This window comes from Chamaea fasciata, unplaced genomic scaffold (genome assembly GCF_029207755.1).
Source record: "Chamaea fasciata isolate MVZ Bird 193981 ecotype frontalis unplaced genomic scaffold, bChaFas1.0.hap1 SCAF_291, whole genome shotgun sequence".
Classification (NCBI taxonomy): domain Eukaryota; kingdom Metazoa; phylum Chordata; class Aves; order Passeriformes; family Sylviidae; genus Chamaea; species Chamaea fasciata.
In genome coordinates, this window is record NW_027094376.1 from 38,423 (window position 1) to 61,883 (window position 23,461).

At 56.1% G+C, this 23,461-nt stretch overlaps 1 protein-coding gene and 1 pseudogene across 1 annotated transcript; one reads left to right on the forward strand and one right to left on the reverse strand.

Annotated features, from left to right (window-relative positions):
• Positions 1–2,383: 2,383 nt before the first annotated feature.
• Positions 2,384–7,073, reverse strand: LOC136305125 (Fc receptor-like protein 4; annotated as a pseudogene).
• A 5,603-nt stretch (positions 7,074–12,676) lies between these two features.
• On the forward strand, positions 12,677–17,568 carry LOC136305121 (Fc receptor-like protein 4). Its single transcript, XM_066208511.1, is given in 10 exon segments — positions 12,677–12,725; positions 13,352–13,398; positions 13,400–13,691; positions 13,991–14,245; positions 14,344–14,622; positions 15,493–15,795; positions 15,879–15,962; positions 16,351–16,372; positions 16,461–16,540; positions 16,630–17,568. Coding segments are annotated over 10 exon segments (1,521 nt in total). The 3' UTR covers positions 16,740–17,568.
• Positions 17,569–23,461: the final 5,893 nt, after the last annotated feature.

Genomic DNA, 23,461 nt, shown 5'->3' on the forward strand with positions numbered 1-23,461 from the left:
TCTGCTTTTCTGGTACACGCTTCTATCATCTGTGCGAGACTAGGCGAATAATTCTACGACATGTTTCATTGGCATTCCTCTGAGTCATCTCTTTTATCAACTCTGCCTGCACCAGTGGGTCTTGCACCTGTCTTTCCACCTGTGTCCTTAGCCGATCGACAAACTGTAAAAAAGGCTCGGAAGGAGACTCAGTTACATTGACATAGCTGCCTTTTATTTCAGTTGTTGGTAACTGGTAAAACGTTTTCTCTGCAGCCTTACAGATCTTATCTAAAATTGACTTGGATAATAATCTGGCTTGTTCTGGGGAGTAAAAGGCACCCTCACCACAGACATGGTCATGAGTTATATCATAACCATCATTGTCTTTGGTTTCACCAGGTGTTTGGTATATCTCTTGTAATAGTATAGACAAAGACCTCTTCCAAGTATTTTCAAAAAAATCATATTCCCAGGGGGAGAACAAGCATTTGAATAAATCTTTTACGTCAGCTGGTACCAATTCATTAGAATTTAAGGTTGCTCTCACAATGCCTTTAAAGATTTCACTAGTCCTGCCAAATTCTCTCTGTATTTTGCAAATTTCCTTTTTGTCTTGGTAGGATAACCTCTGATAAGTTCTCTTAATATTTTTTTTCTTCCAATATAACAAATTGGGGTAACAGATTGGACGCTCTCATTCACATCTGTCTGAGTTGTTAGAACTTCTGCAGCTCTTTCAGTGCCCAGGGAAGCAGGAAGTATCTGCTCTCCTACGCCCTGGGGTCTGGCAAGAGGTAGCCTCCCCCCCCTCCCCATCCCAGGGTCTGCAGGGAAGCAGTTCCTGTGCCTCTGCCGCGGGGGAAATTCCCCCTTTCCGGGGCTGCGGGCTGGGAGCGGCTCTGCCCCGCACCTGCCGAGGCTGTGGACTGGGGAGCGCCTGCCCCCGTCCCCTCCGGGGCTGTGGGCTCGGGAGAATCCGTCCCCATTGCTGTGGTAACTCCAGGGGAGCGGTAGGCAGTGGGAGGGAGCGTGGGACGGGGCAGGCAAAGGAATGTATGGGTTGGGTGGGGGATATGGAGTGGGAGCGGGGATTAGGGGAGAGAGGGGGTTATGGGGAGAAGAAGCGAGCACATGAAGTCCACCGTTCCCCCCCACCACGTGGTGCTGAGGGAGACACAGGAGTTCCGGGCTGCTACTATCTGTCCCAGATTCCTGTTTCTCTTTTGGAGACTCGGTAAGCCCCTCCATTTCAGAACACAGGCATTAGGAAAAAAGCAAGGGTTATTTGGAGAGTTTATCTGTGGCTGCCTGCTTTGGTCTTGTTCTTTAGCTTGTAACAGCTGCTTGTGAACTTGCAAAAATAATGGAATAAATAGAGAAGCTTTTTGATCACCATTTTCGATTTTTGAAGTTAATATCTGTCCACTTTTATCCCAAAATGAAATGGAATTCAAATCCTGCAAGGCAGAATCAGGTATTTCAGCTGACAGCCAGCAGACAAAACGGGTTAATAACTTTTTAGGGATTTTGACATTTATTAAAATATGTTTAAGCTGTTTTAATACACTCTTCCGGTGAACAGATAGGCGGACACCCATGTTTGTGATGTTTTAAGAGCTTTCTGTCCAATATCTATTTCCTGACGCGAAAAAAAACCACACAGCATGATCTTTTTCCAACTCCCGCTTGGAGCAGGGAGTGGCAGGAAAGTCACGGGGCCAGGAGACCCCAAGTGTTCAGCTCTCACCGGCTCCGGAGCACTGGGAAAGGTCCTGCTGGCATAGCCTGGCTCCTGGGACTTGGTCCGTGCCGTGTTCACTCCTGAAACATGGGCTGTGCCGGCCAGGGTGACCCCAGCCGAGTGACCACCCGGCAGCAAAAAAATACCAAAAAAACCCCCCCAGACTGCGTTTTACAAACCGCCACGCTGGGTCCTAGCGCACTCTCGCCGCACACGGTTTCCACGACCACTGGCGAGAACTCCCCACCCAGCTAGGGGCTATTCCGGGGTTGCCGCAACACGAAAGGGATCTCACCGATCTCCTGTGGATCGTGGGTGGTCGTAGAGAGTGTCAGAAGTCCCTGTCCCGAGCCGACTTCCCTGGATGGGGGCAAGCTATCGACCCTTCCCCCGCCCCGCAGCTGTGCAAAAAGCAGCTGATAGGTGTGAGGGGAGTTGACTTACTCAGTAGCTTTTAGAGACCTTTTAACAGGACGTCCAGCTACAGCGTGGGCTTTTAATATTTCATAAAATGCACGTGAGCGCCAACTGAAATATTCCCTCGCAGCCTCCCCCGGGACTAGCTCTGGAGAAGCTTTGGAGGCGTATCTCGGAGAGACTGGACAAAGGATTACAAAAGAGGCTTTTACCCCAGGATTATTCCAAGATGTTTATTCTCGAAGGGTTCCAGGGGTCAAAGAGGGAGAACAAAGAAGTACAGGGGTCTTATCCAGTCTCCCATTCTGGGAGGATCCTGGCACTCAGCCAGTTAGGTCAAGGAAGGTATGGAGGGTCTTTCCATGTGGTCAAAGCGAGGAAATTCTAGGGGGTCAAAGGGGAGAAACAATTCCCCTAAAGAATTACAACACCCTGTGTAGCCTCCCCCTGACTCATGACCACCTCCCTTAGAAGGATGGGGCAACCACAGGAGCCATGCAGGGAGCATCCCCAGTGTCACCCAGTGCCTCCCGTTCCCCAGAGTGTCACAACTTTTGTTGTAGATTATCATAGATGTCACTGGGTTCCCACGGTTGCCCATGTGGCCTCAGCAGCACCGAGTAGGTTGCCTGAGGATCCTCCATGGGGGGTGCCAGAGGGTCCGGGGGGGCCCTGTGGGAAGAAGGGAGTGTGTGGAAAGGGATGGGAGGTGCTGGGGGTTTGGGTAAAAGGTGTATCATGGCTGGAGCCTGCACTCACCTTTCCCGGTGCTTCCTGGCATCTGCAAAGGAAAACTGAAGTGGTGACTTTGGAGTCCCAGGGGCCTCCATCCACCCACAGGAATCCTGAACCACCACCAGGCCCTCAATTCTCCCCAGGTCCCCCCAGTATCCCTGACGGTCCCCACACTCCTGAACCACCCCAGTGCTCTGGACCACCTGAGCTCCCAGAAGCCCAAACCTGGCAGGGAAGGAGACCCTCCAATTCCCCCAGCATCACTGAAAGGAGCCCCAACATCTCTGCAAGACCCTCCAACACCACCCCAAATCCTTGAGGATCCTGAGCAAAAATTCTGAGCACTCAGCAGTGCAAAAGTCAGGGGTTGTGGGTGCCGCCCATTATCCCCACATTCCAGGTGGCCTCCCACCTCCCCAGGTCCCCTGTTGCCCCCACTGTCACCCACCCCTGTTGTTCCACTGGTGCCAGCCCACAGCTACACCCACGAGCAGGATCAGGAACAGGAGAGACACGCCAACCCCTGTGGCCACTGCTGGGGACAGAAGGGACATGTCAGAGTCACCTATCACTCCAGGGGTCCTGAACTTCCTGGGGACCCTGTGTGACCCCACCTCTGTTCCAGTGTCCATGTGGTGCCACCTCCAGGGCCAGCTCGGGGCTGAGTGCCCGGAACACACAGTACCCGTCCTGTGCCAGCTGGTTGGTGGCCACGCACTGGTAGGTGCCCGAATGTCCCACATCCACGTCCCCAAGCTCCAGGATGGGACCCTGGGCCACCTCCCGGCCGTTGTGCAGCCAGGTGAAGTTGACAGGGGCTGATCCCACCTGCACTGGGCAGCGCAGGGTCACGGGGTCACCTGCGTACACCTGGTGTGACAGGGGACCGGGGGTGATGGTGGCATTGGCCACGGGCACTGCGGGGACACAGACAGGGCTGAGGTTAGGAGGAGGGGCTGGCACCTGGCATGGGGAAATGAGGGAGTCTATGGGGTGGCACCTGGAGACAGAGGGTCTCCTTCACCCAGGACAGTGACCCCATGGTGGTGGGGTCATCATGTGCTGTGGGATGAGGGCATGTGATGGGTGAGGGGTGAGGGATGAGGATGGGATGAGGGCTGCTGTGTCCCAGGGTGGTGATGGCTGTCACCTCGTGGGGGACAGGGAATGGCATGGGTAGGATGTGATGGGCCTGATGAGGCATATCAACAGGGGCATCACCCCAATCCCAAGGGTCTCACTCCCCTGGGAGGGTCACGCTCAGTAAGGTGAATGTGACCTGATGGGGAGGGGGGCATGTGACAGCTGGCATTAGGGATCCGTGGCCTGGATGTCCTGGCAGTGGGGATACCTGGAGCCAGACGGTCCCAGTTCCCCTGGGCTGTGACACCCAGTGGTGGGGGCTGTGACCTGGGGTGGGTTGGGGATGGTGTGGGGGGCTTGGGGTGGAATGGGAATGTGTGGAACTGGGGATGCTGTGGGTTGGATCACCCTCAGACCAAGGGTCCTGCTTGCCCAGGACAGTGATGTTCAGTGTGGGGCTCTCGGCCACACTGTCCCCATCACTGGGCCAGCACTGCTGTGGCCGCTGTCCTTGTCCCCTACATGCCACATCTCAAGGTGGGTGCCCGTTCCCAGCAGTGTGGCCAAGACCCCCAGTCCAAGGTGAAGGACAGGGCACCTGTCCCTATGGTCACCACAGAGCTCAGCACCAGGTGGTCCCCCAGTGTCACCTGTCCCCCAGGGCACTGCACCCACAGGGACACCCCTGAGAGCGGGACCCCTGCAAGGGGAACACAGGAGGGATTGGGGACATGGGATGAGGAGTGGGGGACACCAGGGAGCAGTGAAGGACTCAGGGAGAGAAAGGGTTAGAGAGGGGTGGGGGGATCCCAGGGAGGAAGAACGGGGCCCAGAGATGGAGGAGGCTTTGAAGGGGTTGGAAGGGACCCCAGGGAAGGGTGGGAGATCCACTGCAGGGACATATGGAGAGTTGAAGGGAACCACGGGGAAGGTTTTGGGGATCCAGACAGGGATGGTGGGACCTGTGGATAATAGAGGGACCTCAGAGAGGGAGAGGTGCACCTAGGAAAGGGGTGAGCAGACGTGATGAGAGATGCAGGCACCAGGGAAGGTGCTGGGAGGAACCAGGGAGAGACCAGGGAAAGCAGGGCAACACACAGAAGGTTGAGCAAGGAGGGGAGACCTGGGAGGGCTGTGGGGGCTCCCCGTGCCCATCCCTGTACTCACTGCACACCGTGACGCGGAGCCAGGCGCTGCTCTTCCGCACAGTCCCCCCCTCAGACTGCACCTGGCAGCTGTAGTTCCCCGAGTGGGAGACCCCCACGGCGGGCACCAGGAGCTGTGGGGACACCTGCGGGTCCCCCACCAACTGCCCGTCCCGGTAGAAGAGGTGCAGGAGGGGCAGTCGGGGCCGCAGGGGATTGGGGGTGCTGAGGCAGCTGAGATTGAGGGGGGAGCCCTCGATGGGCTCGGGGGGACCCTCCAGCACCGGCAACGTGAAGCGCTCTGGGAAGGAGAGGGGATGTGAGGACTGTGACTCTGAGTCCACTGGGAAGGGGCTTTGGGTGTGTCGGGATATTGGAGTTCCAGTCATGGCGTTGCTCACCGTGCACTGTCACTGTCACTGGTTCTGACAGTGATGGCCCAAAGCTCACCGAGCCCTCGCAGTGGTAGCGGCCGCTGTGGTGCAGCTCCAGGGGGGACAAGGACAGTTCGGTTCCCATGTGGGGCCCCTCCAGATCCTTCTCGTCCTGGTAAAATCGCACCCTGCTGACCGACATGTCGTGCATGGCCCGGCAGCGCAGTGTCACTGTGTCCCCTTCCAGCAGTGTCTGGGCTGGCACCTGCAGCACCAGCTGGTCTGTGGGACAGGAGGGTCCCATAAAACTGAGGGGCTCGAGACAGGTCCAAGGTGGGTGCCCACAGCACATGGGATATCTGGGTGGAGTCTCCATTATGCAAGAGGATCCCAGGGACACCAGGAGCAACCCCATGACACAAGTGTCACCACAGGGTTCCCATCCCACTGGGATGCACTGGGATGTCCCTGAGTGCAGGGGACAAGCTCTTGCCACCCAAGAGTTGTGAGGCCACTCATGGAGTGGAACTCACCCAGACCTATCACGGGGCCACCGTGACCATTTAAAATCCCCTCCTCACCATTTAAGACTGCCACGGGGGGGCTGAGCCCACTGCCACGTCTCTGACACTTGTAGGTGCCACTCACGGTGACAGTGAAGCGGTCGTGTCTGTTCTGCCCCCAGCGTTGCCCGTCCTTGTACCAGGTGGTGGCACCGGCTGTCCCCGAGCCCTGGCAGGTCAGTGTCACCCGGTCCCACAGCACCGCTGGTATCCACGGGGGCTCCACCAGGAGCTGGGTGGTCTGGGCACCTGCAGGTGACAGGGGACACCAGCCTGCCAGGGCAACCACGGGGCTGGGGACAGCAAGGTGGGGATATGGCATCCCCTGAGGACTCACCAGCGAGGTCGAGGGTCAGGGCTGGAAGGGAGAAGGGACAGGGGCTGGGTGGGGTGGCCCTGCAGGGACAGAAGCACCTGGGGGGTGAGGTGTGCTGTCCATCCCCAAACTTTTCCCAAGGGGAACACTGGTGTAGCACAGAGGTCTTCAGGACAGGGACACCTCGGTCACCCTGGGTTAAGGCAGGACATGGGGACACTATGGACACCCCGTGTTTGCACAGGTCACTTCCACCCAGCCTTACTGCACGTGTCCCCACTGCCACATCCCCATGTCCCTGTGCCCATGATCCCATTCCAATGGCACCTGTCCCCATAGCCCATCTGCATGGGACATGGCCCTAGTCCCTGTCCCTGTATCCCTGTTCCCATGTCCCCACTGCTGCCCCAGCCCCAAGGTTCCTTTTGCCACATCCTTGTCTCCATATCTCTATCCCCTTCTTCCTGTCCCCACATCCCAGTTCCCCTGCTCCTGTCCCCACAGCCACCCCAGGGCTCTGGTCACACTGGGGTCCATGCTCATGCACTGAATCAGCTGGCCTTGGGGACCTCAGGGCACCCCGCAGCCCCCCTGTGCCCCCTCCCCACCGGTCTCTGCCTCACCAGGGCCCATCCCCGGGGTGTCAGGCCCGTGCCCGGGGCACTCACCCCACAGGAGCAGCGCCACCTTCCCGGCCATCCCCGTGTCCCCAGCCATGTGGACTGGCTGTCACTCGCTGCTGTGGCCACCGGTCCCCTGGGTGGTGGCTCTTCGGATGAAGAGGAAGGAAACGAGGTCACGTCTTGTCCCCATGTGTAGGTGGCCCTTGGTGGGGGCAGGGTGGGGGAAAGCTGGAGGCACAGTAGGGGACAGGCTGGGGACATTACGGGATAGTCTGGGGGCTCAGTGGGGGATAGTGTTCCCAGGAGTGTGGGGGCTCACGGGTTGTGGGGATCCAAGGATGGGTGTCCAGGAGAATGGGAGTCCACGGGAATTGGGGTCTCCATACCTGAGGGGATTCAGGGATGGGGGTCGTGCAGGAAAATGCTGCCCCAGGGCTTTGGGGTCATGGGGTGTAGGTCCCAGGGTTGGGGCTCCAGGGGAGAAAAGGAGACCCTTGGGATGGAGGGTTCTGGGGGAAGAAGTAGCCCATGGGATGGGATCAAGGCCATGGTGTTCCTGGGCAATGGGAGTCCTGGGATGGGGGTCCCAGGGAGGAGAGACCAAGGCAATGGGGGTCCCATGGTCGGGTTTCCAGGGGAATGGGGGTCCCAGGGATGGGCAGTGAGTGGCTGGGTGGGCGCGGGGGTCACAGCTCCTTCCCTGGGTGCCTCAGATTTTGGGGTGACTCAGAGCCCAGCACAGCCCCCACAGTGTGCTCATGGCCAGGGGGGCACCCCAGGGTGGAGGCTCTGGGTCTGTGCCCCACACACCCCTGGGCTTTTCCCATCCCCCCATTTCCTGACTCAGCCATCCCAGGGAACACCTGAGCAGGTAACGGTGGGGGGATCCCAGGAAGGGGCAAAGGGGAGTGGGGGGTGCAGGCAGTGGTTGGGGGCTGTGGGGGATGAAAGATTTTCACTTTCTCTTTCCTGCAGAAGAAGGAAGAGCCTGAGGCGAGGACATGGGTTCTGTTTTGGGGGACCACATCCAGAGGGGTCCTGCCCTGAGGGAAAAGGGCTCCTCTGCTGTGGTCATGTGTGGGTCTTGTCCCAGGGTTTTGGCCCGAGGGGTCCTCGTTCTGGGGGTGCCACGTCCCTGGGGATTCCTGTCCCAGAGGTGGCACATCCTGGAGGGAGCCCTGAGCATTCTCCCTGTCCCCAGTGGGGCTCTGTGACCTTTGGGCTGCCCAAACTTAAAGGGGTCAGTTGATACAACCTTGCCCTGATGAAGGTAAATGCCAGCCTAAATTTGGTTAAATTCCCTTAGGACCATTTGGCTGAGATAAAATTATACAACCGTGAAATAAAAGCAAAAATATTTTCCCAAAACACTTTATTTTTTTCCCCATAAAAAAATAAACTCACCAAAAATCAAACTGACAATGTAGAAAATGGTCTGGTTGATAGAATCCTTTTAATCATTGCCCTGCCAACAAGTGGCTCACAATAAAAACATAAACAAATCACAGAGAAATGAGAGGTTTTGGTTCTCTTTAGGAGCCCATTGGTGCATCCCACAGCAGCGTTCACTTGTGGATAACACAGAGTGTGGAATCTCCCTGAGTGTCCAACAGGTCCATGGGATTGTTCCCTACCTGTAGGGAAGCAACCCAGCCCATAGGGAAGGCTTTGGTTTGCCCATATTTCGGAACTCTTCCAGTTTTTCTTCCTTCCCACCCTGAAACTTGGTTTACTTCCCATGGCTTCTCCTGACAAAAAGGGAGAAACTCTGTGCATCCTTGGAACAGCGCACAGGAATCCGTGGAAATGGCCGTGTGTCCCTCAGGGTCTGCTTCCCTGGTAAATGCCCTCCAGCCTGCCCTGAATTCCCCTGTCAGGGCGCTCCCTGCTCCTGCTGGGACACCCCTGTTCCCCAGATCCGTGCGTGGAGCCCCTGCTCAATATTTCCACCTTTCCTTCTCTTCTGGTGTCCACATCCTGAACCCAAATATTCCTTCTGGAAGGTTCCAAAGGGCTGCAGGTTTTGTTCAAGAGAGAGGGGCCCGGTCAGGTTGTTGAGCAGAAGGGTGTGGGACTTGCAGAACTTCTTGGGCTCTTTCAGCCCCTCGCTTTTGTCAGGGACAAAATGATCATTTGCTTCATTTCCGGACTGCTGTCCACACAGCTGCCCCTGCAGGGGGGTTTCCGGCCAGCCCTGCTCTGAAAACCATCAAAGGCCCTCGCAGAGCCACTGCTTGGGCTCCCATTGGCTTTTGAGCTTCTTGCAGGGCTCAGCAAACCACAGCCAGGCCTTTTCCTGCCACAGAATTCTCACCTTTGCAGCAGCTCTAAAGCTGCCAGAATCAAAGCCAAGGGGGCGGGGGGACCCTCAGGTCGTGGCTGCCACCTGGGGCTGGGCAGAGCAGGGCTGGGCAGTGCCCATCCCTGTGCACTGGGGCTGGGCCATGGCTGGGCCCCACGCTTGGATGGCCGCGGGCTTCAAGGAGGAGGAGTTGGGGAGCTCCTTCCTGCCTGGGGCTCCATTCCCAACCTGCTCTTGCCAGCTCACATCATCTCTTAGGGATGGTCCTTATTCTCTTATTCTCTTATTCTCTTATTCTCTTATTCTCTTATTCTCTTATTCTCTTATTCTCTTATTCTCTTATTCTCTCTTAGCAACAAGAGGCAGAAAACTCTTGGAGAGAAAGAAAACGAGGAAAAATCCTGACCACCAACACACTAAAACCAGGAGCTGCTGCCCCTCTCCCTGTCAGTGGAGGTACAAATGGTAAAGATCCCAAAGGGCTGAGACAAGAACAATTTCCTGCAACAGCAATGAGAGGACAAAACCAACAGCAATCGAAACAAGATTCAGAATCAAAAAGTTCACAAAAGAAACAATTTCCAGGGAAAGCTCCCAACAAGGAACAAACCCCGGATCCTTCCTCCAGCATCCATAACACACGAGAACCCTTCTGGCACTGCCCTCACAGCACTGTGAAAATTGCATTTTTTTTCAATGGAAATGGCTGATTTAGCCCCAATTTGATGCTGCAGGGCTGAGACCATGTAAATCAAGATAGGCTGAAGCTGTTGGGGCCTACCCCTGCTCTCTCCTGATCCTTCCTCTATTCCCCAGTGGGGTTCCAGACCTGAGGGCTTGGGGCACTTTGAATTTACAGGGTTTTGGGAGAAAACCTGCTCCAAACTTCTCCATCCTTGCTGGTACCCCGCAGGATCTGAGCTGGCAAGAGCAGCTTGGGAATGGAGCCCCAGGCAGGAAGGAGCGCCCCAACTCCTCCTCCTTGAAGCCCGCGGCCATCCAAGCGTGGGGCCCAGCCATGGCCCAGCCCCAGGGCACAGGGATGGGCACTGCCCAGCCCTGCTCTGCCCAGCCCCAGGTGGCAGCCACGACCTGAGGGTCCCCCCGCCCCCTTGGCTTTGATTCTGGCAGCTTTAGAGCTGCTGCAAAGGTGAGAATTCTGTGGCAGGAAAAGGCCTGGCTGTGGTTTGCTGAGCCCTGCAAGAAGCTCAAAAGTCAATGGGAGCCCAAGCAGTGGCTCTGCGAGGGCCTTTGATGGTTTTCAGAGCAGGAAGGGGTGGAAACCCCCCTGCAGGGGCAGCTGTGTGGACAGCAGTCCGGAAATGAAGCAAATGATCATTTTGTCCCTGACAAAAGCGAGGGGCTGAGAGAGCCCAAGAAGTTCTGCAAGTCCCACACCCATCTGCTCAACAACCTGACCAGGACCCTCCTTCTTGAACAAAACCTGCAGCCCTTTGGAACCTTCCAGAAGGAATATTTGGGTTCAGGATGTGGACACCAGAAGAGAAGGAAAAGTGGAAATATTGAGCAGGGGCTCCACCCACGGATCTGGGGAACAGGGGTGTCCCAGCAGGAGCAGGGAGTGCCCAGACAGGGGAATTCAGGGCAGGCTGGAGTGCATTTACCAGGAAAGCAGACCCTGAGGGACACACGGCCATTTCCACGGATTCCTGTGCGCTGTTCCAAGGATGGACAGAGTTTCTCCCTTTTTGTCAGGAGAAGCCATGGGAAGTAAACCAAGTTTCAGGGTGGGAAGGAAGAAAAACTGGAAGAGTTCCGAAATATGGGCAAACCAAAGCCTTCCCTATGGGCTGGGTTGCTTCCCAGCAGGCAGGGAACAATCCCATGGACCTGTTGGACACTCAGGGAGATTCCACACTCTGTGTTATCCACAAGTGAACGCTGCTGTGGGATGCACCAATGGGCTCCTAAAGAGAACCAAAACGTCTCATTTCTCTGTGATTTGTTTATGTTTTTATTGTGAGCCACTTGTTGGCAGGGCAATGATTAAAAGGATTCTATCAACCAGACCATTTTCTACATTGTTAGTTTGATTTTTGGTGAGTTTATTTTTTTATGGGGAAAAGAAAAAAAGGTCTTTTGGGAAAATATTTTTGCTTTTATTTCACGGTTGTATAATTTTGTCTCAGCCAAATGGGCCTAAGGGAATTCAACCAAATTTAGGCTGGCATTTACCTTCATCAGGGCAAGGTTGTATCAACTGACCCCTTTAAGTTTGGGCAGCCCAAAGGTCACAGAGCCCCACTGGGGACAGGGAGAATGCTCAGGCCCCCCCAGGATGTGCCACCTCTGGGACAGGAATCCCCAGGGACGTGGCACCCCCAGAACGAGGACCCCTCGGGCCAAAACCCTGGGACAAGACCCACACATGACCACAGCAGAGGAGCCCTTTTCCCTCAGGGCAGGACCCCTCTGGATGTGGTCCCCCAAAACAGAACCCATGTCCTCACCTCAGCATCTTCCTTCTTCTGCAGGAAAGAGAAAGTGAAAATCTTTCATCCCCCACAGCCCCCAACCACTGCCTGCACCCCCCAGCCCCCTTTGCCCCTTTCTGGGATCCCCCCACCTGCTCAGGTGTTCCCTGGGATGGCTGAGTCAGGAAATGGGGGGATGGGAAAAGCCCAGGGGTGTGTGGGGCACAGACCCAGAGCCTCCACCCTGGGGTGCCCCCTGGCCATGAGCACACTGTGGGGGCTGTGCTGGGCTCTGAGTCACCCCAAAATCTGAGGCACCCAGGGAAGGAGCTGTGACCCCCGCGCCCACCCAGCCACTCACTGCCCATCCCTGGGACCCCCATCCCCCTGGAAACCCGACCATGGGACCCCCTTTCCTTTGGTCTCTCCTCCCTGGGACCCCCATCCCAGGACTCCCATTGCCCAGGACCATCATTGCTTTGATCCCATCCCATGGGCTACTTCTTCCCCCAGAACCCCCCTTCCCAAGGGTCTCCTTTTCTCCCCTGGAGCCCCAACCCTGGGACCTACACCCCATGACCCCAAACCCCTGGGGCAACATTTTCCTGCACGACCCCCATCCCTGAATCCCCTCAGGTATGGAGACCCCCAATTCCCTTGGACTTCCATTCCCCTGGACACCCATCCTTGGATCCCCACAAGCCCTGAGCCCCCACTCCTGGGAACACCATCCCCCACTGAGCCCCCTCTCCTGGGAACACCATCCCCCACTGAGCCCCCAGACTATCCCGTAATGTCCCCAGCCTGTCCCCTACTGTGTCTCCACGTTTCCCTCGCCCTGCCCCCATCAAGGGCCACCTACACGTGGGGACAAGACGTGACCTCGTTTCCTTCCTCTTCATCCGAAGAGCCGCCACCCAGGGGACCGGTGGCCACAGCAGCGAGTGACAGCCAGTCCACATGGCTGGGGACACGGGGATGGCCGGGAAGGTGGCGCTGCTCCTGTGGGGTGAGTGCCCCGGGCACGGGCCTGACACCCCGGGGATGGGCCCTGGTGAGGCAGAGACCGGTGGGGAGGGGGCACAGGGGGGCTGCGGGGTGCCCTGAGGTCCCCAATGAAAGCAGTGCCTCTCAATGGGCATGGACCCCAGTGTGACAAGAGCCCTGGGGTGGCTGTGGGGACAGGAACAGGGGAACTGGGATGTGGGGACAGGAAGAAGGGGATAGAGATATGGAGACAAGGATGTGGCAAAAGGAACCTTGGGGCTGGGGCAGCAGTGGGGACATGGGAACAGGGATACAGGGACAGGGACTAGGGCCATGTCCCATGCAGATGGGCTATGGGGACAGGTGCCATTGGAATGGGATCATGGGCACAGGGACATGGGGATGTGGCAGTGGGGACACGTGCAGTAAGTCTGGGTGGAAGTGACCTGTGCAAACATGGGGTGTCCACAGTGTCCCCATGTCCTGCCTTAACCCAGGGTGACGGAGGTGTCCCTGTCCTGAAGACCTCTCTGCTACACCAGTGTTCCCCTTGGGGAATGTTTGGGGATGGACAGCACACCTCACCCCCCAGGTGCTTCTGTCCCTGCAGGGCAACCCCATCCAGCCCCTGTCCCTTCTCTCTTCCAGCCCTGACCCTCGACCTCGCTGGTGAGTCCTCAGGGGATGCCATGTCCCCACCCTGCTGTCCCCAGCCCCGTGGCGGCCTTGGCAGGCTGGTGTCCCCTGTCACTCACAGACACCCAGACCACCCAGCTCCTGGTGGAGCCCCCGTGGATACCAGCGGTGCTGTGGGACCGGGTGACACTGACCTGCCAGGGCTCGGGGACAGCCGTTGCCACCACCTGGTACAAGGACGGGCAACGCTGGGGGCAGGACAGACACGACCGCTTCACTGTCACCGAGAGTGGCACCTACAAGTGTCAGAGACGTGGCAGTGGGCTCAGCCCCCCCGTGGCAGTCTTAAATGGTGAGGAGGGGATCATAAATGGTCACGGTGGCCCCGTGATAGGTCTGGGTGAGTTCCACTCCATGAGTGGCCTCACAACTCTTGGGTGGCAAGAGCTTGTCCCCTGCACTCAGGGACATCCCAGTGCATCCCAGTGGGATGGGAACCCTGTGGTGACACTTGTGTCATGGGGTTGCTCCTGGTGTCCCTGGGATCCTCTTGCATAATGGAGACTCCACCCAGATATCCCATGTGCTTTGGGCACCCACCTTGGACCTGTCTCGAGCCCCTCAGTTTTATGGGACCCTCCTGTCCCACAGACCAGCTGGTGCTGCAGTTGCCAGCCCTGACACTGCTGGAAGGGGACACGGTGACACTGCGCTGCCGGGCCATGCACGACATGTCGGTCAGCAGGGTGCGATTTTACCAGGATGGGAAGGATCGGGGGTGGGCCCTCAGGGGGGCCAAGCTGTCCCTGTCCCCCCTGGAGCTGCACCACAGAGGCCACTACCACTGCGAGGGCTCGGTGGGCTTATGGCCATCATTGTCACCTCCAGTGACAGTGACAGTGCACGGTGAGCACCCCCATGGCTGGATCTCCAATATCCTGACACCCCCAAAGCCCCTTCCCAGTGGACTCAGTCACAGTCCTCCCCTCCCCTCTCCTTCCCAGAGCTCTTCACGGTGCCGGTGCTGGAGGGTCCCCCCGAGCTCACTGAGGGCTCCCCCCTCAATCTCAGCTGCCTCAGCACCCCCAGTCCCCTGCGGCCCCAAGTGCCCCTCCAGCACCTCTTCTACCGGGACGGGCAGTTGGTGGGGGGCCCACAGGTGTTCCCACAGATCCTGATGCCCGCCGTGGAGCTCTCCCACTCGGGATATTACAGCTGCCAGGTGCGCTCTGAGGGGGGGATCGTGCAGAAGAGCAGCGCCTGGCTCCGCGTCACAGTGCACAGTGAGTTCAGGGACGGGCACGGGGAGCCTGCACAGCCTCACTGCAGCCACACCCCATTACTGCCCAGACCGCTTATGCCTGTTGGGGGTCATCCATCCTTTCCCATGTCCCTTGCCAAATCCCCCAACCCTTCCTGGGTACCCCCATCTTTCCTCTCAAGTTTTTCCACGTCCCCCCATCACTGCTCGGGTCTCCCTCCGTGTCCACCCAGCCCTCACTGGGTCCCGTCACCCGTTCCTGGGTCAACCCCACCCCTCTCTGATCTCCCCTCATTATCCTCAGGTCCCACCATACCCTCCCTCTGGTGCCCTCTCATCCTGCTCCCTGAACCCCCCATCATTCCTTGGGGTTCCTTTCCAAGCCCCCCATCAAATCTCTGCCCCATCTTCCTCCCTGGGGTTCCCGTGACCCTTGACAACTCCCCCGTGTCCCTCACTGTCCCCTGGTTTCTCCCCCCCTGTCCTGCAGGGGTCCCGCTCTCGGGGGTGTCAGTGTGGGCGCAGCCCCCCGGGGGACAGGTGGCACTGGGGGACCGCCTGGTGCTGAACTGCACAGTGGCCACGGGGACAGGTCCTCTGTCCTTCACCTGGCACCGAGGGGGCTCAGAGACACTACTGGGCACCGGCCCCCACCTGGAGCTGCACCATGTTGGGGACAATGACAGCGGCCACTATCACTGCCGGGTCAGTGATGGGGACAGTGTGGCCGAGAGTGTCCCTGTAAATGTCACCGTCCTTGGTAAGCAGGACCCTCGGGCTGGGGGTGGCCTCACCACCTCATCATCCAGGAAACTCTCATCCCCGTGTCCCTGTCCCTCTTGCTGGCTTCCAGCACCTCCCCCCATCCTCAGACCCACCTCTCTCTCCGCAGTGCCCGTGGCCAATGCCACCATCACCCCTGGTCCCCTGTCACACCAGGTGCACGCAGGTGACCCCGTGACCCTGCACTGCTCAGTGCAGGTGGGCTCAGCCCCTGTCAACTTCACCTGGCTGCACAACGGCCGGGAGGTGGCCCAGGGTCCCATCCTGGAGCTTGGGGACGTGGATGTGGGACATTCGGGCACCTACCAGTGCGTGGCCACCAACCAGCTGGGACAGGACGGGCACCGCGTGTTCCGGGCACTCAGCCCTGAGCTGGCCCTGGAGGTGACACTGCAGGGACCCAAGGGCACAGGTGGGGTCACACAGGGTCACCCGTTAGTGCGGGACCCCTGGGGTGATGGGTGATCCCGATGTTTCCTTCTCTGTTTCTTGCAGTGGCCGCAGGGGTTGGTGGGTCCCTTTTCCTCCTGGTCCTGCTTGTGGCTGTAATTGTGACCTGGCACCGGTGGCACCGCCTGGGTGGGTGACAGTGAGGAGACGGGGGTCCCAGGGAGCAGTGGAAAGCGCCTCAGATTCAGGGAACAATAAGTCGGCATCCATAGTTTTACAATTCTAACCTTGGCTGGGAATCCTGTAAGGTTTGGGGAATGCTGGAGGGTCCTGCAGGCATGTTGGGGGTTCTTTCAGAGGTCCTGTGTTTGTTTTGGGGAGTCCCTCTCCCTTCTGGGCTTTGGGTTCTTGCCACCGAGTTGGTTGGGGACACTGGGGAGGTTCATGAATTCTGGGGCGCTTCAGGAGTTCTTGGGGGCCCTGTGAGGAACTGAGGGTCCCGTGGGGGTTCAGGAATCCTGAGAGGGGTCAGGGCCCCAGGGACCCCATAGTCATTTTTCCCCTCTTTCCTCTGCAGCCACCAGGAAGCACCAGAAAAGGTGAGCGGGGGTCTCCAACTGTAGCCCCTCTTTTACACCCACTCCACTACTCTCCATCCCTTCCCACACATCCCCTTTATCCCCACAGGGCCCCCCCGGAGCCCCCAACCCCCCCAGAGGAGGGGGAGGTTCTGTACACCCATGTCGTGAACACCAAACAGGCACAGCGTGAGTACAGTGCTGTGGGGGGAACAATGACACCTCACCCACTGGTGTCACCCCCCCCCCTTGGTACCCCCAACTGGTTTCTCCTGCAGGGTCCCCCCATGTCACCGTCCCCCAGGAACCGCAGGTGACCTACGCAGAGCTGCCAGGACCCCACGGAAAACCACAGGAGCCCAGTGACATCTTTGAGACTGTGCCGTAACACTAAGGGGGCAGTGGGGGACACAGGGGTCCCCACCTATGTGTGTGCTGCCACTAAAATCTGCCCCTCCCCCTGCCAGTGGAGGCTCAAAAGGCAAAGATCCCAAAGGGCTGAGAGAAGAACCGTTTCCTGCAAACAGCAATGAGAGAACAAAACCAACAGCAACAGCGGCAACAAGATTCAGAATCCAAAGGTGAATTTCCAAGGAAAGTCCCCAACAAGGAATAAACTCTGGACCCTTCCCCCAGCACATTTTCTCCACCAGAGGAACCTGGCAGGGCCCTGGACCTTCATTGCTCTGATGGCCAAAGCAGCCATCAGGAGGCTCTGGATTCTCTTCTGCCCTGTCTCAAACCCCTCCTCTGCTGTGCTCTCCACATGATGATGTCACAAAGGCCCTGTGGGTGTTCCTGAGTCTCCCCCTTTTCCAGGGCAGTCAGGATCGGGCCATGGCACAGGGTGAGCTGTCACAGACAGGAAAAGTTTGATGTCTGGAAACATTTTGGAACACCAGTGTGTGGCTGGGGTGGGTCAGGCCTTGCTTTGGGTGAGAAAGGGTCCCATCTGTCAAACCCAGCTCCTGAGTGGCCGGGTGACCACAAGTCCCACCTGGAGGGAGGGCCCTTGGTGGCCCAAGGGCTGCAAAGGCAGAGCATGAGGTGGCCCTGTGTCTGGCCGTGTCTTCTCTTGGAGTGTTTGTCCCATCCATGCTGGAACCCAGGACCTGTCAACTGTCTTGGTTTAAAAAAGAAATGTCTGCCAAGGAAAGCGGGAACCTTCCTGGAATGGAAAGAAGACCCATGCCGAAAAATTTGTACGATTTCAGAAAATAAAGGGTTTCCAGGAAAAATTGCAGGAAAATGTATAACAGCTATTTACGAGAAAAGTTTAAGAACAAACGGTGTAGGGACATCCGAGGACGGCAGGAAACAGGGAACTCTGCAAACCTGAGACACTTACAGAAATATGAGGTTTTATTGCAAGGCTCGTGGGTTAAAAGGGGGTTTGCCTTCAGCCACCAGCCTCGGCTGAAGGGAAGCCTCAAGGAGAGAGAGATATGAGGTAAAAGCAAAAGGCGTGAGAGCAAGGAGTAAGAAGGGAAAAGGGCAAAAGGGCCAAAGAGGGCAAAAAGCAGGGCTGAGGACCCCATCACCATACATTATATCTTCTTCTCTAATGAATATTCTACTTTACATTAACCAACCGGCGCGAGATACAAAACTTACAAACTTTGCATGCAGCCTAGGAGAACTACTATGTTACCACACTAATCTATTCTAAACTCTAAAGGCTACTTTCTTATCTAATTTTCCCCTTATACCTTGGTAGGGCTACTCCCTGGAACTCCTTTTTGTCTGTTATCACCCAACCCATCACCAACTAATCACCGTCTTCCTGCATGCCATGCCTACATCTCAAAGCTAGCTTTCATTTCTATATCCCTCACAGGTTTTATATTTACAGTATTTCTTGTCAGGAAACCATATTTGCAGGCTTTCCCTGCCTCATCTTTCTCAACAAAACGGAACAAACAACATCACAAAACCAGAACTTTCCCACCCGCTCAGGGCTGGTTTTTCATCTTTGGTGCATTTATGAGCACGTCCACTAGGGGGTGCTGCCGAGAGCACGCCAGGCCAGCAGGGGGCGCTGCAGGGAGCACCCCCGGCCTGCAGGGGGCGCTGCAGGGAGCACTCCCGGCCTGCAGGGGGCGCTGCAGGGAGCACCCCCGGCCTGCAGGGGGCGCTGCAGGGAGCACCCCCGGCCTGCAGGGGGCGCCCCGGGGCCAGCTCGAACCCCTCAGGGCCGATGGCGGCCTCGGCCGGGAGGGAGGAGGGGAAATCGCTCCTTTTGCATACTCGCGGCCACCAATCGGTCCCGGCACCACCGCCGGCAGCGGGCTGGAGCGGCCAAGGCAGCAGGTTGGATCCTAGTGCCGAGCGGCAGCCTAGCAGCGCCCCGGGGCCAGGCACACGCCCTGTGCAACACACGCGACCGCTCTTCCCGATCCTGAATGGAGGGAAGGCAGCACCGACTGCCCGGCCAAGTCTCGGCTCACAACAGCACCTCTTGCGACTTTGCGTCATAGTTCCTGAAAACCCGCAGCCTTTTCCCCTTTTCCTCCTTCAGCCGTGGCACAGCAGCTTTGGGAACGTTGAATTCTCCTGGAATCATGAGGAAAGCAGGTGCTCAGTGCTGCCCCTGCCAGGGCTCCTCAGGGGGCTCCAGCCCACATTTGGAGTTCCTGCTCTTCCTGGGCCACTGCTGGTCCTGACACAGCAGCCGCAGGGAGACGAGGAGAGGAAGAGGAGGAGAGCAGAGCCACAGCCCCGAGGGCTCTGCAGCTGCAGCTGGAGCACAGGGACAGCCTGGGCTGGAAGCAGTGACTTGAGAGGGCAAAATGGGGCGAAATTGGAGCTGGTTGGGCCAATGTCCCTGGTTCTGCTCTGGGTGCTGCAGGCCCTTAACGAGGTGTTGGAATTAGGGCTGGGGTTCCTAAAGTTCAGCCGTGCTCCTAAACCACCCCCATCCGCAAACACATGGCTCTGCTGCCTCTCCCTGGGATTTTGAGCATTGGACATGTTTTGGGGGTCAGATGCCCCCAGCTCAGCCCACAAGGACCTATTTTGGCTTCTGGGAAGGTTTTCTGGTGATTTTTATGGGTGTTGGAGATGATTCAGTGCCTGTGCCAGGTGGCTGGTGTTTCAGGCTGGCCGGCCAGCAAGGCCGAGCTGGAGCAGCGGCTGAGGTGGGAGCGGCTGGAGCAGGTGGCCACGGGAACAGCACCTGGCCGTGCAGGTGGAGCAGGAGTGCCAGGAATTGCTCAGGGTGCTCAGGTGAGGCCCACGGGGCCGGGGCATGGTGGGGCACTGCTTGCCATTCGTGCTGCCCCGAGATTTTGGGACAGAGCAGTGACACCCATCAGCGTCCTAAACCCCATCAGGGCTCGGGCACAGCCTCCCAGCAGGTCCCAGACCAGGCCTTGGGGATGATTTGGGCACTCCTGGGCTTGTTCCCGACAAAGGGCAGCGCTCCGGGAGCAGTTGGCACATCCCGAAGGATCAGCCCGGGGCTGCTGGAGCCCCAGTGCTGCGGGCAAGGACGGCGGGAGGGAGCCGGGCCCCGCTCAGGCGGCGCTGCCCGAGGAACGTCTCATCCTGCAGGAGCTCGGGAGCCTCTGCCGGTGCCCGCCCTGCGGCTGTCGGGGGGCAGCGGCTGGGAGGGGCCGGGATGGAGGGACCGGGACCCCCGTGGGGAGCCCCGAGGGTGGAGGAACCGAAATGGCCGAGGGGAGACCCCGGCAGGGCGGGGGAGCAGAGACCCTGCGCTGGGCTCTGCGGAAAGGAGGGACCGGCACGGTGGTCCCAGAGCACTGGGAAGGGGCCCGGCTGCCATCGCGCTGCGAGTGCCAGGACTGTCACTGGGAGACTGAACCGAGAGTGACAGCGTGTCCGAAGCCAATGTCGCGATGATGTGTCGGGACCGGCCGTTGCCAGGGGAATGCCCCCACAGCTTTGGGCACTCGGAATGGGCGAGGCAGGGGCGGGGCTGAGCCCGGTCTATTCCCCGAGTGTTGGAGGTTAAGTTTGTTCCTTCTTTCTCTGGGGAATTTTTTCCCCACGGGTTGCCAAGGGGACCGGGTGTTGGATACTTGAGAGTGCTTGGCTGAAACAAAGAGCTAGACAAAAGGTGGAAGGAGAAAATAACGCAAATAAAAGACACAGCTTGAGGCAGCTGCGTGCTTTTCTGCTTCCGGCGTTCAGAAGACGCGTGTCAGCCGCTCCTCAAAAATCTCAGCCGCCGCAAAGCACGCCGAGCAGAAGCTGCGCCGCTTTTCTGCCTCGCCTTCAAGCTGCTTCGGCGCTGCTCCTCTTGCTGCAGCGTGACCCTGCACTCCCTGCGCTGCCGAGACATCCTGCCCCTGCCTGCCGGAACACCCTGCCATCCCAGCTACCAGCCCGAGACTTTTCCACTGTTCCAGCTTGGTGCTCTGAGAATCCTGCAAAAACACCAAAACCAAACTGCCCTGGGTTTTGTGAAACAAAGCCCTCAAAGTTCTTGGTACTGTTGTCGTTTGTCATTAATGCTGTAGTTGTTTGGTGGAAAAGGGAGGTTTTTTTGTGTTTGTTTGCTTTGTATTACATACTAGTAAAGAACTGCTATTCCTATTTCCCAAATCTTTGCCAAAGAGCCTCTGATTGTAATTTTACCTAGCAGATACCTGTCTTCCTAAACCAAGACAGATTTTGGCGCCCAACGTGGGGCTTGAGAGCACTGAGAAAAAAAAAAGGAAGAGAAATAGCAGTTCTTAACTAACCTAGTACTTTCTTTTGTGTGCGTTAGATATAAAAACCTCATTAAGCTGCATCATGTAGTCTAACTTAGCCTAGTTTGAGTAGCATGTGGTTGTGGCTGTATTCCTTCCATTTGCAAGCCCTTATCTAAACATGAGCCCTATAACTAAGGCTACTGTGACTGTCATCCAGTTTATTTTATGGCTTAATAAAGTGAAAAACTCATAGATTTTTAATTTCCTCTAGAAGGCAGGCACATAGATTCAAAGCTATCGTACACTAACTGTGTGTTTTTGGAGTTACTTTAACAATAGTACCTACTGTGAAAAAATGACACCAGAAGAAGTTTCTTTTTCCCAACCCTTTACCCATCTCTTTAAGTCTGCCCCACCAGTTTTTGAAAGATTTAAATCCTCTCTGAATGCTAATGATATCATACAATGGCTAGTGCTGCTAATATGCGTATTCTGTTTAGCATTCAGAGATAAGGGAAGATTGACCTAAATAACCACCCTAATACCTACCCCACAGAATAGAAACGATACCCCAGAGCCTGACTCTGCCCCACAGCCTGCCTCAGAAAAAACCCACCCGGATTGGGTTGAAGTTCTAGTAAAAAAAATAAGCCAAATGCTGAAAGAGTACATTTCCCCAGCTCATGAAAAACCCTCCCCCTGCCCCGAAAAAGCAGAGACTAATAGTGCAGCAGTAAAACCCACAAATGTTACAACTGTCCAAGTTCCAGCTAAACCACAAAGACAGCCACAGCCAGCAGCAGTCGCCCCTGTAGAAACAAGAAAGTATAAAGTGAAATCGTCAAATCCTGATATTAAGGGTAAAAAAAGAAAGTCCTCACAGCCCACAAAAGAGCCACAAGTTAAGATCATCACTAAGTCCCTGACATATAAAAGTCTACGTAATCTGCAAAAAAATATTGCACGACGAAGACGTGAGGCTTATACAGCCTGGCTACTTCGAGTCTAGGACCTTATGAGTACAGGTGTGCAACTAAATAGTGCTGAAGCAAAGAATTTAAAACCCTTGACCCAAGACTCAAGTATAAATCAGGTATTTGTAAGAAAGCAAAAGCCCCTTCCCCTTTGGGAACGACTTCTAATGAGTGTAAAAAAGAGATTTGTCCACAGAGACAAAATACAAGAGCACAACAATAGAATGCGATAGAAAACCCTTGAAGAAAGAATCCAACAGTTGAGAGAAGTGGCAGTATTGGAAGTACTTTTTAAAAAGACCGGACAGCATGATAATGACCCCGACAAGGTTAAATGCACAGGGCACATGTTGTGGAATCTGGCAACTCATAGACCATCCCAATACGCCACATTCATCACAACAATTAATGCCGAAGATAACCGAGAGACAGTGAGTTCTGTTGCCAACAAGCTCAGAAATTATGAAAGTATGATCAGTGGCCCAATGCAAGCTCATGTCTCTGCAGTAGTGAAGAAACTCAAAGAAGAGATAAAAGAAGTAAGAAAAGAGATGAGAAGAAACAGTTCCCATGTAGCACCAGTGCAAGTCACAAGCCCCAAAATCAGAGCCCAACATCCCCCAGCGAAAAAGAGAGGGTACACCCCTCGAGCTGACCTGTGGTTTTATCTGCGAGACCATGAAGAAGACATAAGAGCGTGGCATAGAAAACCTACTTCTGTCCTAGCAGCACGAGTACGTGAGCTCAAAGAAAAAAACGCTAACAGAAAAAGTTCCACTAAAATGAAAGTAGCCTCAGCCTCCCATGAGCCAGCTGCCAAGTATTACAAAAGTAAAAATGCTGTGTCAGATTCCCTCGAAAGAACCTCTACCATGTATGTCCAAGAAAAGAATAATAACCAGTGCTAGAGAAGCCCTGCCTCTAGCCAAAAAGAAACACAAAAAAATCGAGTTTTTTAGACTGTGTAGATTCGATAGCCTAGCACATCAGAGCCACAAAAATATAAAGCTTTAGTAGATACTAAGTCGCAGTGTACTCTAATACCATCAAAACATGTGAGAGCAAAACCAATTTCCATTGCCGGAGTGACGAAGAGATCACAAAAACTGACTCTAGTTGAAGCCAAAGTGAGCCTGACCAAGAAAGAGTGGCAAAAACTTCCGATTGTGACCAGCCCAGAAGCTCCATATATTCTAAGCATAAACTTCCTCAAAAATGAATATTATAAAGACCCTAAAAAACTCAAATAAGCTTTTAAAATAGCTGCTGTAAAGACAGAAAACATTAAACAGTTAAACACCTTGCCGAGACTATCAGAGAACCCATCTGCAGTGAGACTCCTAAAAGTAGAAGAACAACAAGTACCTGTTGCCACCTCGACAATGCACCGTCAGCAGTATCAAACAAATCAAAACGCCGTAATCCCCATCCACAAAATGATCCGTAAGCTAAAAAGCCAAAAAGTAGTCAGCAAAACC